Source organism: Mizuhopecten yessoensis, unplaced genomic scaffold, assembly GCF_002113885.1.
Source record: "Mizuhopecten yessoensis strain PY_sf001 unplaced genomic scaffold, ASM211388v2 scaffold3855, whole genome shotgun sequence".
Lineage (NCBI taxonomy): Eukaryota > Metazoa > Mollusca > Bivalvia > Pectinida > Pectinidae > Mizuhopecten > Mizuhopecten yessoensis.
In genome coordinates this window covers 542,474-556,177 of record NW_018405253.1, presented here as the reverse complement: position 1 = coordinate 556,177, position 13,704 = coordinate 542,474, and the positions used below count along the sequence as shown (strand labels likewise).

Genomic DNA, 13,704 nt, shown 5'->3' with positions numbered 1-13,704 from the left:
TTCTGTGACTCTGAAAATATCTTTATTATAAAATTGAAGTGTATGTAAATGTATCTATGTAATACAAATGCATACCTCTTGTCATAAGATCATGCTATGCCAGTAAAGAATCCTCTTCAGTGATGTGTCTGGTCTATTGTTCTTACGCCTAAGTGTGATTTTGGACCATCCCAAGAGTTGTCATTGACTTCATAGATTTAAGTCACCTAGTTGTATGTTGAATAACTGTCTTAACCCATTCACCCCTATGTAACTTTAGTAGACTCTACCATGCATTTAAATTGCTGAGTCCATTATGGTTTACAGTGGTGAAAGGGTTAACAACATGACAGAGGAATTCATGTCAAATTACATAATATGAAACGAATTATGACACAAAGAGAATTTAAAACATGATATTAACAGAAGTATGACATTAAGCAATGTGACAATAAGTGAGATCCACTGTAATATCATGATGTTATCATATAACCTGACTGTTAATGAAGTCAGAAATGAAAACTAGCCTTTTTTCTGCAGGTAATGCTTTAAATTTAGAAATGGAAAAAATGTAAGTATTGTATATTACATAGCCCTGGCCTAGGATTCTGGTAAACAAATTGTGTTTACACTTAATTCAGTTTTACATCATATAATTGAGATTCCAGTCTAACTACTGGTAAAACAATCATCTTACAAGCTCTACAACTTTGTCATAATCAGAAAGATCTTTATTATCATTCAATTTGAGAAACAAAACAGATTAAGTATAGGTATTAAGTGTGTACATGGAAGATGGATGCAGAAGAAATGTCTACTTTCTGATTTGTAATGAGGCTTAAGAATTTAAATTCATAATGCAGACTCTAAGTTGATTGAAAACAAAGATTACTAATTTTGCATTGCAGCAATTAAAATTAAGTCTCAAAATAGCTGACCTGCATTTGAAAGATTACAAGGTGTGAAATATTATGTATCAAAGGAAATTTAAGAAAAGGTTTCTTCAAGAAAAAAGATTTGTTGAATTGAACTGCATGTATAAGGATGTATTTTAGTCTTAAGATAAAATTAATTTCTTTTTAAATGTTAATCATAAGAATTAGGAAGTCAATCAGCCGCCTTCAGGCTGAAGTTGTTATTGGATAGCATTTTGATTTAATGTCGCAAATTTTTATCAAAAGTATGGGTTTCAACGATCATTATTGTACAACAAAAATGTCATGCATGTCAGTTTCATAGCTAATATTGAAGATTAAGCATCAGGTTTAACTTTACAAAAATAAATTATAATGATCATGAATTCCATTGAATAGTTGCATAGAGTTTAATTAATTAAAATAATAACAATTTTGATTTTGAAGCCTTGTTGGCTTAACTCATTCACCCCTACATATGTAAACTGGACTTGCCAAGCCTATGATTTGGTTCGGTTCAAATGTGACTTTAGGGGGGAATGGGTTAAATCTTTACAAAGGAGTGCACTTTTTGAGCTTCATTATCAGAAGTATAACCTGATTTTACGTGTAAAGTATTTTAAAAGTTTTAGAACTGCATCAAACCTATTTAAAACTTACATGACGCTTACTGAATTTATTAAAAACCTCTACCTGCAAAATCCATGTTGGCCTAATGTTGACTTCACACTTCACACGTGATTACTAAATCTGTATGCTGTTTACTCAAATTTGCTATCATAATAAATTAACCCACATTACAGGGGAAAATGATAATTAATTAAAGTGTGTTGAAAATTTCATGGTATACAGTTGGTTCATCTTTGATTTCATGGCGTGTTACAGTTTAATACAGTATTGAATTTTCACAGTCTTTTGATTCCTTGGTCTACGATTTTACTTGAATTGAAATGTTTTTTGAATTGCCTTATTCATAGCAGATTCATGAAATATCTGCCACAAAATCGGCCCTGTATGGAATATTTGAAGCAGTCACACATATATAACCAATGAATACCTATTTGACACTTTGAAATGGAATGTAACAATTTCTGCATTTAACCTTGAAGCTTAACATTAGGATATGTTATGTTGCCTTCAATGACCAAACCTTCAGTTGTGGATCATTTTCCCTGTCAAGGTCAAGGTTTGTCTAGTTGCAACTTCAACTACACTTGCTGTCCTGAACCTTACTTTTGAAAGCCTTGTTAGATTACACTGGTTGGACAGAACTTTACCTTTGAAAGCCTTGTTAGATTACACAGGTTGTCCATAACTTTACCTTTGAAAGCCTTGTTAGATTACATTGGCTATCCAGAACTTTGTTTTTCAAGCCTTGTTAGATCATATATGTACTTACTGTCCAGAAACTTGTTTTTAAGCCTTGTTAGATTACACTTGGTGTCAAGAACTTTGGTATTCAAGCCTTGTTAGATTACACAGGTTGTCCAGAACTTTACTTTTGAAAGCCTTGTTAGATTACATTGGCTACAAGCCTTGTTAGGTGAGACTTGTTGGCCAGAACATTGTTTCTGAAAGTCTGGTTAGATCAGCTTGCTTTCCTGGATACATTTTTTGGAACCTTATAAGATTAAACTTGCTGTAACCTTATTTTTGAACCCTGTTTGCTCAACTGGCCTTAAGGACCAAGTGAGCTCATGGCATGGCGTGTCATCTGTCATTCTTCATCAAACCTTTTCAGCTTACCTGGCTCAATGGCCTATATACACACTCAACAGCTTCTTCTGAGACAACAAGAAACCCATAGTCATGATATAATGCCAGTACCATGCTGGTATGGAGTACTATAAATGTTGTGAAAAGTAATGACCTTGACTTATATTCCAGGTCACAGAAGTCTAATATGTTTAAAACCTCAAATAACTCTTTGTTAAGAAGTCATAATATGTTGGCAGTTGTTTATAGGCATTGAGTGCTGCAAAGTTTTGAAAACGAATCAACCTTATCTATATTCAAGGTCACAGGGGACAAATTTGTTTAAACAATCAAGCAACTTCTTATGAAGAACAAAGTGCCTGAAGACATACTATTTAGTCTGAACCTTGCTGGTATGTATGCTTCCAACTTTTTTGAAAACAAATAACCTTGACCAATATCCAAGGTCACAAAGATCAAACTTGGTCAAACACCATATTTGTATGCAAAACAAAACACCTAGATCCATTGTATATAACTGGTAGCTTGCTGAAATTTAGTGCCACAAACTGTACAAAAGATAAGACGTTGACCCCATATTCAATGTCATATAGGTCAATTTTGTCCAAACATAAATAACTTCTTAAGAAACAAAAAGCCTAATGACATAGTGTTTCACTTGGTTACTGACATGTGGTGCTTCAAAATATGTGAAAAAGAAATCACGATGGCCATAATATACATACCACAGGGGTCAATGTTAATTAAGCACTTAATCAGATTCAGAGGAATTGAAAAGAAATGGAGTCATAATCACAATATGTAACCTGAAGCTTGCTGAAATGTAGTGCTGGGAAATTTGTGAACAGAAAGGCCACTAAAAACAGTTGAGCGTCTTCAGGCCCCTTGGGCCTCTGGTCATCACATTGTTACTTCTGTGTCTATCTTAAGGCACCTGTTACTGCTTCGCCATTAATTAACAAATGGCCTTTTATGACCTGATCAACAATTAACATTGAAAATTTGTAATTGCAACAATAACATATAAGAACTGAGTCCTTTTTCATAAAGTACGCTGTAACAAAAAAAGGTAATACCCAGTCTCAATTAAAAAATACAAGAAATAAATAAGTTACAATTCAGCTTAAACTGAAAATTAAACTAGACAAGAAGGGTCAATCATGTTGGTGAAGGTCAGTAGAGGTCAGGGTTACAGATTAGTGATTTTGATTGAGTTAGTGGCCAGCTGCCTACTAAGATCTCTGGTCTGAAATAAATCCTCCCTTTTGGGAAATATTATGTTCAAATATAGTCCGACAACAGCTCTCAACTAGTGAAACTCGAAACTCAAATTGGCTTAGATTTCTCATTGGATTGTGAAGCACTGACGAAATCCTTCTGTTCTGGGGTGAGTTATCACTTCATGCTTCGGTTGTCACTTTCAGTAACCATGATGTATTTTCTTTAGAATTTCTCTTTGAAAATTTGAACGTGATTATCAGTTTTAAATGTTGATAAATGTACTGACAAGATGGAAAACAATACTTAATTGCCAATGGAGTTTCAACTTTGGTAAAATTTGATAAAAGTTTTAAAAGCGTCAATATGGATATGAATAATCTTTCAGACTAAATAGGCTGATGTTTTTATCAGGTTGATTACAGGGTATTATTTTACACCTTGTGAGGAGCGAAAAAGGGAACATGGTGTTGAAAAAGTTAATGCTGCATTCAAAGTAATAAAGCATGTTTACTGTCACATATTCTTGAAGAGAGCTCTTTGCTCCATGTTTAGAAACATGTTTTCCAAACGAGCTCACACTCATTGCTGCATGTTTTAGTAACAGATATGTGTTCTCCAAAAGATCTAATAGCTACCTGTTTCAGTAACGTTCTCCTTAAGAGCTCATAGCTACATGTTTTCTGCACTTAATTTCCTTAGAGAGCTTATAGCTACATGATGTCTGCACCTTGCTTTCCTATAAAGCTCAATAGCTACATGATTTCTGCACCTTGCTTTCCTAGAGAGAGATACTAGTTTTTTGCACTTTATTTTCCTATAGAGCTCATAGCTACATGATTTCTGCACCTTGCTTTCCTATAGAGCTCATAGCTACATGTTGTCTGCACTTTTTTTCCCTATAGAGCTCATAGCAACATGATTTCTGCACCTTGTTTTCCTATAGAGCTCATTGCTACATGATTTCTGCTCCTTGTTTTCCTATAGAGCTCATAGCGACATGATTTCTGCACCTTGTTTTCCTATAGAGCTCATAGCTACATGATTTCTGCACCTTTTGTTTTCCTATAGAGCTCATTACTACATGATTTCTGCACCTTGTTTTCTTAGAGAGCTCATGAACATAGCTACATGATTTCTGCTCCTTGTTTTTCTATAGAGCTCATAGCTTAATGATTTCTGCACCTTGTTTTCCTATAGAGCTCATAGCTACATGATTTCTGCACCTTGTTTTCCTATAGAGCTCATAGCTACATGATTCCTGCACCTTGTTTTCATAGAGAGCTCATAGCTTTATGATTTCTGCACCTTGCTTTCCTATAGAGCTCATAGCTACATGATTTCTGCACCTTGTTTTCCTATAGAGCTCATAACTTCATGATTTCTGCACCTTGTTTTCCTATAGAGCTCATAGCTACATGATTTCTGCACCTTGTGTTCCTATAGAGCTCATAACTTCATGATTTCTGCAACTTGTTTTCCTATAGAGCTCATAGCTACATGATTTCTGCACCTTGCTTTCCTATAGAGCTCATAGCTAAATGATTTCTGTTCCTTGTTTTCCTATAGAGCTCATAGCTACATGATTTCAGTTGCTTGTTCCATCAGAGAGCTCATAGGTATATGATCTTGGGAACTTGTTCTCCTAGTTAGCTCGTAGCTACTGGTTTTCTGAATCTTGTTCTTCCTGTGATATGTTCTCCAGAGAGTTTGATTAGATAAAGCAACTGCAGCAGTTCTATGCTTTGATACACACGTTGACTTGTCTGATATTTCAGACTTATTATTCCATATTATCTACCCAAAGTTTTATTCAATGTCTATCAATGTGGCTGTAAATTTATATTTTTCTGCTGCTGTCAACATGTTTCTCTTAAAATTGTTATGATTTGCTTATTTGAAAATATCATTCTATGCTGATTCATTTCAGTAAGGTTAGCTGCTGTTTTATAAAAGAAATTGCCGAAATTGAAAATATATGTTGAGCTTTATTGTTGCTATGGATTTACAGAATGTAATGCCATGTGAAATACTGATTATATAATTCCACTAATTAGCTGCAAATGGATGGACCCAGGGGTTACGTAACCTGTGAGTAAGGTGGTATAAAGCCACAAGGTCGACATTATTGGTAACATCGGCATACATGCAGGCACCCCTAGATGTTTACATCTCACTGATGTTGACAAAGACTGTTAGGACTTTCTGTGTATTTCTGTGCTATTTTGTACAATTAGTGAGGGTTGATTCATTAATTTCTTCAGTTGGCTACAAGCCTACAATCAACTTTAAGGATCATGCAATTGATTTCGCCCAAGTTCAGTAGCAAGGTCTTACTGATTGTTCAGGAGTCAGAACTTGGGGAAAAAAATTAAGTGGCTGAAGGATGTTATTTTGTTTTAGTTTTTTACCTTCTCTCCTTAATTTTTGTGTGGTTTGACAAGTTATAGGAATATATAAACTATGTATACATGATTGTATAAATCAAGATGTATAGGTTGGATATATTTATATGATAAACGTAGAGGATCCTCAGATCTTTTATGAATTTCCGTTGCATATCTATACATAGGATCTTAAAATAATTCTTTATGGCAGGAATCATTTTAAGGTTAAGAATCCTAAAAAACTATCGATTGATAAATTATTGCTAATATAGCCATTAATAAAAAATATTTTGTAAAACATTTGTCTTCAATTTTCTTCTTTAGTAAAGATAATAGTTTTTTTTTTTAGTTTCAAATATGTCTCCCAACTTGTACACAATGTTTTTTGCTGTGTCATTGGATTTTATTTTCAGCAGCCTGTGCCTCGATCTCACAACACATGTCAAGCACAAATAAAAGAATGTAAACGATTGAAGATTTCAATCATGTCTTTATTGTCGTTTGATTGTGATTTCTAGCAGATAATATTTATGACTGTATCTATCAAAGTTTGTGGTGTGCCATCTTCTAACAGCCACACAAAACCTGGCTCAGAGGATCGACAGACCTGGGTTGTAAAACCTACCATGAATATTGCATGACTGCTAGTTGATTTATAGATTTGTTTAGATTTAGCACACAAGTTTTCTTAACTCCGAACCAGTCTGGATGTCTCCAAATATATCAAACAAAGTGTACCAATACGTCATCCCAATCACAATATGACTAGCCACTCTCATAGTCTTACATTGTGTCTGAAGACACTTCTCTCTCCAAGTTAAAAGATCTTTTGTGGACAGGGTCGGTGAATTATGTTCCAAGTTCATATTTATTGGAAGCCCCTCATACAAAAGAGACAAGAAACTTGAATATGAATCACTCTGTCAGTCAGAGATTTAAAACATCTCGTCAAGGTAGGAAACCGGCAATTTGATCCAATCAGCCCTGGCCTGTATGGACGAATTCTGTCTTTTATTGTATAATGGAATCCAATATGTGTAAAACATCCTGATGGTGATCAAACGTGTAATTATATTACCTGGATCTTCACCGATTTCTCACCCAACACTGTTTTAAAACAGAATTGAGGTATCAAACAGGAAGAAAAAATAAATTGGATTACTGGTGAACATTATTGGAGGGATAGAGGTTGAGTCTCTGTAGGGTAGTGAAGGGTTTAGGGGGGTGGAGATCTCATGTTGCTGATTGCTGTTAAAGCTTATCTGATGCGATGCTTAACTTTAATGTATATTTGATCCCATGATAAATTAGTCAGATATGCGTTTCAGAATCTGATACTTTTTCTTTTAAAAATTTAAAGTTAACATATGTGTTATGTCAAAATGTTAAGGAATAAAATTATGTGAATCGTTGAATTGATAGGATGATGAATGTTGTACTCGCCCCATCCTCTTGTATCACATTATTTCGGTGCTGCAGTTCTTCAGTGAAGTTTTATTTTATCTGTAAGTTTAGTTCAGTGTGTGAATGTTTAGTTCCCTGCCGTCCAAACATTTACTGTATAGTACAATATTTTAGTTCCCTCTAGTTCCTCCATGGTGAACGTTGTAGTTTTCTTTCTATGTTCTGTTCTGTATACTATAGTTTCCTTTACGAGAATAGATGTATACACTGGCCCCTGTCTCTTGAATATTATATAGATATTAAACTATTTATAAAAAAAATTAACTCCAATAATTTTGATCACTTGGATGTCTGATTCTAGTTCTAAACCAGGGGGAGATAACCTTATAGTAAAAATGAAGTGGAGAAATTCTTCATAAAAACTTATAGATGTACAGCAGTTTCCCGTGAGACTGATGTAGTTCTCTGTCCAAACATGAAGTGGTCTCTAGTTTCCCCTGTGTGAATGGTTTAGTTCCCTGTCCAAACACATATTTTTCACTTGTTCACCCCTGTCTAGGTGTTGTAGTTTTCATGTTTGATATCAATACAAGCATAATTGTTGCCATGAAAAAAACACCTTTTTTTGTAGAAGTATTGAATTATGTTAATCACACATAGAGTACAAAATTTATTCATGAAATAGATGCGATTGCACCGTGTTTAATTAAGTTTATGCACTCCTATTAAAGGTATCATTACTGAAACTTTAAACTTCTCACAGTTTTGCATAAGCTTTTAAACGTTATGGAGAATCAAAGAACAAATGTCAAATTTCATCATAACATGTATTATGCATTTGTGAAATGTTTTATAAAGAAAACATCAATCAAATCAATCATTTTGTTTGGTATATGCAATTTTCTGCATTAAGTAGATTTGATTTATGTAGAAATGTACACTAAGTGACCGCACTGAAGATCTAGTCTATACAAGTTTGCCTAGTTTTCAGGGTACAGGTTCCTGTAAACTGTAAAATTGGCACATCCTCCCCTGCACCTTTAAAACTAATTTGCTCAATGTTGGATTCAGCCTTGTATTGAAATTCACTGATAAAATTAACCATGTACACAGCCTTCAAACGTTTTGTCTGAGTGAGTACAATGTTTACTGCAAGTGTTACAGTAATAACATAACACATGATGACAACTACTTATGTATACTGATAGTATCTCAATCAGGGTGGGGGGATGGTGATATACATAATACTGTCAATAATGAAATGCCTAACAGCTACTGCTTAATAAGGCTGTCGGTATGATATGTTTGTCCCAGGTTAAATTCACTCCGTGATGCAGTTGTGAGTACACAGTTTTACAGAGTATTAAATCAGATCATAAATTTATTTATATAAACTTTAGTTTACAAAAAAATCAAAAGCAACTTTTATAAACTAACATGAATCCTCTTGTTGGGCAAGTTGATAGTGTGCAGGGGGTCAAAATGTGGGAGGAAACTTGAGTACCAGGATGTACACTTATTTAATAAGATAGTTTTACCATTTAAATTTCAAATAAATTAACACATCTTTTTAATTTAAATTTTGAATTTAAATTTATTGAAAAAAATATTACTTGCTTTGTGATTATAGACAGGGAAATGGCTAAGTTACCACAGAAAGTTGTAAATAGGGAATAATTTGACAACTCAGTGATTTGAAGTGCTTATTTCTGACCCTGATTTACTCAATGACAGAAACTCTTTGTCACAATTACATATACTTCAGTATTAATTGTTCTTATAGTAATCCACTGCATTAAATTTCCATAGATTCTTTCTATCTGTGCAACTACCATTTCAAGTAGAGCAGAATCAATGTACTTGTTTGATATATCAGATATATTGTGGCTTACTTTCCCTGTCACAGTGGTTGTAAAGTGACCTTATAGCATAGCATGACGGAGGTATGATTAAAGTTTAATTTGCTTCACCTGAATTTAATTTAATTAGGTTAACTTTTGACAGAAATATAAAACAATATTTTAACATGCTATTTTGAACACCTCTACGATATCGGTGTACTTTCTATAAAGTCCAATATGATTACGAATATGATTGCACGTTTCGAGGCTATATTTTACGTCAGTATCGGAGGCTTGTGTGCAGATAAAGCGACATATATCTATGGCTGCTTCATATGAAATGTCACTGGTACCAATCTGTACGTCTGCCTTGGCATATGAAACATTTCTGGTGTAAATTTTGCGATCTGACTGATACTCTGTACAAGTTGAAAGGACATTTATAGATGTGGTAACCATCGTTCAGGTATAAAAGTGAAGTTAACGGCCCTGCCAATAACCGTAGGTAGTGGAAGGCCTGCCTACCTCCCCACTCAGACTCCAAAATGCCTCCTTACCTAAATAAATCTCCCGGCCTCCCATCTCACACAGTACTAACATTCAATTACGGTTACTTCAAAGAGAGCTGAGAGTTTTCCTTACATTGTAGCCCGACTTTACTGGCAGATTGGAGCAGAACACATCCCTGACACTGTTAATGGGGAGCTACAAGGACAACGTGCCTTTGAAAATGAATGTAAATGGACAATTCATTAAAAGTAGGCTGTAAATTTGGCAAATTATGTCATAAACATGGTACAGCTCCCTCAAAAGCTTTAAGTTAATGTGTGTGACTGTCTGATGCCTGATGGCCTGGCCAGGCTAGGAGCTGCCTGGGAGATGGGTCAATTATGGGACATTTCGTTAATTTTTGTACTGAATCCTGTATCAATAACTTGTAATGGTATCTATCTGTTTATACACAAACAAGAGAAGGGTAATAAACATGCACACTGAATAGTGACCGAGTCAGTTGGAGTTGTCAGGAAAATTGGTAGTAATCCCTCATATACAGTACACCTGCTTCTATATCTGTGCGTCCGTAGTCCATTAATGGCTCACATTAAAACTGACTGTAAACATGAACTTCTATCCATTTACACTAATTATTTATAGGAGTGAGTTTAGCTGGTAAAACATCTATATAGCTCCACACAATTTTCTTCTTCATAGATGCATCTTAGGAGAATCTTCATAGGTTTCCAAATATATGCTGATGTAATCGATCTGCAGGAAGATCTGTTAAAAAACAAAATGATACATTGTGTGATAGTCTCTTTCTACTATCTGTTTATAAATGGACATTTTGTTTAAAGAGGAACCTAGCTTTCACATCTGACAATCCTTATTTTAAAAAAAATAGAATTTTACTGTTGAAAAGTCTTTTCAAATATTCCCAATTTCATGTATATGCAGTAGTTAACATTTAATTCACAAAACAACTGGCAGATCGTTTATTCAAATAGGCTGTCAGTTCTATATCAGTGTCAATTAAAAAGTACAAATCTAATAGGCCTCATTCTCTCTGTTACTTTAGTCTTCTTAACTACAGTACACTTTAAGGTCCAGTAATTAACACCTCACAGATGATGCTTTGATATCTGTGGTACACTTACAACAGAATGTCTCTGAGTCATAAAGTAATGTTTATGTTATTGTGAGACTACAAATATTGCTGCTAAAATTTATATCTGATCACAGTACACTTGTCAACTCCATTCACCAAAGTTTATATCTGATCACAGTGCACTTGTCAACTCCATTCACTAAATTTTATATCTGATCACAGTGTACTTGTCCACTCCATTCACTAAAGTATATATCAGATCAGTGTACTTGTCAACTCCATTCACCAAAGTTTATATCTGATCACAGTGCACTTGTCAACTCCATTCACTAAAGTTTATATCTGATCACAGTGCACTTGTCAACTCCATTCACCAAAGTTTATATCTGATCACAGTGTGCTTGTCAACTCCATTCACTAAAGTTTATATCTGATCACAGTGTGCTTCATGATCACAGTATACTTCTCAACTCAATTTACCATAATTTGCTACGTCAGATTTATTACTTCCCAGAACACAAAACATAAACATACCAGAAATAACTATGATGTGATTGATGATCAGATTTCATTGCAGCTATTATGCTGTACATAAATCTAATGTTTTGTATGTAATTTGGTTTCAATTCCATGAGATTTTAAATTCTAAGACTATGGCTGTGGGCATCCATGGATTTGACTGGTGACTATAATACTAATGTCAGTATCATTAATAAATGCCAAGGATCTTATAAAGTCAATACCATTGACCAGTTTGAAATAATGACAACAGTGTCTTAATGGAAAATTTCACATTTTAACAGGAAATGTATGGACTTGAGCATTTAGAATGCTATGGGTTTAAGATTTTAACTTCCTTCAAAGCCATAGGTTTCAGGCTTGAAATTAACACAAAGCAATGAGTTTAAGGTTTGATCTTAAACAAAGTCTTGGTTTTCAGGTTTGGATGTTGACAAAGGCATGAGTTTTGGATTTGAACTAACAAATCCATGAGGATTCTTGTTTGAGCGAGAATAAAGCCCTTGAGTTCAGGTTTGAGCACAAAGCTATGGATTCTGGTTTGAGCATGTACAAATCCATGGGATTCTAGTTTAAGGGTTATCAAATCCATGGGGTTTAGGCACGAACAAATCCCTTTGGTTAACCCTTTCACCCCTGCAGACCTTAATGGACTCATCCAGATCAAGGTATGGTAGAGTTTACTTAAGTTACAGAGGGGTGAAAGGGTTAAAGTTTGAGCATGAACACAAAGCCATGGAGTTCACATTTCAAGCCATTGGGTTCTAGTTTAGCATTGGTAAATCTACTTTTTCAGGTTTGAGCATTTAAAAACCTGTGGAATAAAAGTTGAAGCAACTTTCAGATCCAACTTCAGTTTATTGGGTGGTAGCATATTCTCAGTCGATATGGTTGAGAATATTTTGTGTGCGATATTGATGACTTTAAAAAATTACTCGGTTACATGGTATCAAAAAGAGTAGGAGTAAATTTTAGACAAAATTTGAAAATCACGTTCCATGATTAAATATTTTATATTTTCACCCTGTTGGACAGGATATGGCAAAAGTTAAGGGATTTTTGTTTGCAAAAAACAAGAACATAATGCTACAACACAATTACGTTTTTATTTAACATTGGTGTGAAAACACATTAACGTCATTACAATGTTAAAACCAATCGTCTCTCATAAGGGCTGTAGTGACTTCAATGCAGATAGAATATCACAATCTTGTCATGTCATTAGGCATGGGTATCCTGTTTAGTGTAAATATTTTATACAGATTTGAGACAGAATTTGTTCTATTTAAGAGAAACAAGTTATTTTGCCCTTATCCATGTTATAGTTTTCATACACCCAGGTATGCATTGATTGACACAGTTTATTTTGGAGGTTTCAGTGTTGATATATCTGTCAAACAACTGATCAGTAAGTATTTATCACTGTGCTCATTTGTCTTAAAGAGTTATTTTCTATTCTACATTTGGACCATTGTGTTAAGAAAATCTTGGACACAGTTTATGAAAATATTACAGGGAATTTCTCACCTTAAGTGTATACCAACCTTTTTAGGTCCATCTGATTGACATAGTACTGTTCAAGTTGTAGACCTATCATTCACAGTCCAATGAAGAGGAAATGTTTAGTTTGTACAATTTGCTTATTAATATTTGCTAGAAACTTCCTGATTTTCCACCTCCCTTTGGGTAATTAATTGTTCATGACTGTCATATTTAGAAATACAAGATATTTTCAACATAATTTTTAGCTCACCTGGTCCGAAGGACCAAGGTGAGCTTATGCCATACCGTGGCGTCCGTCGTCCGTCCGTCCGTCAACAATTTCTTTAAACGACTTCTTCTTCTTAACCACTGGTTGGAATTAAACTAAATTTGACTGGAAGCATCCCTAGGTGGTGGGGATTAAAAATTGTACAAATGGTGGGGCTGACTCCCCAGGGGGCTTAGGGGCGGGGCCAAAAGGGGGCAATTTGGCTATATTGCTACAAACGACTTCTTCTGTAGAACTGTGCACTGGATATCAATCATATTTGATCAAAAGCATTCCTGGGAGGCAGGGATTTAAAATTGTACAAATGGTGTGGCTGACCCCCCAGGGGGCTGAGGGGCAGGGCCAAAAA

At 34.7% G+C, this 13,704-nt stretch overlaps 1 protein-coding gene across 1 annotated transcript in view; it reads left to right on the top strand.

Annotated features, from left to right (window-relative positions):
- Positions 1-13,704, top strand: part of LOC110448178 — a 185,471-nt gene that overhangs the window by 52,737 nt on the left and 119,030 nt on the right. Inside the window, exon 2 of the mRNA XM_021494292.1 lies at positions 10,109-10,217. Within this exon, the coding sequence (XP_021349967.1) occupies positions 10,157-10,217 (61 nt within the window). The 5' untranslated portion in view covers positions 10,109-10,156. The remainder of the gene's footprint in view (positions 1-10,108; positions 10,218-13,704) is intronic.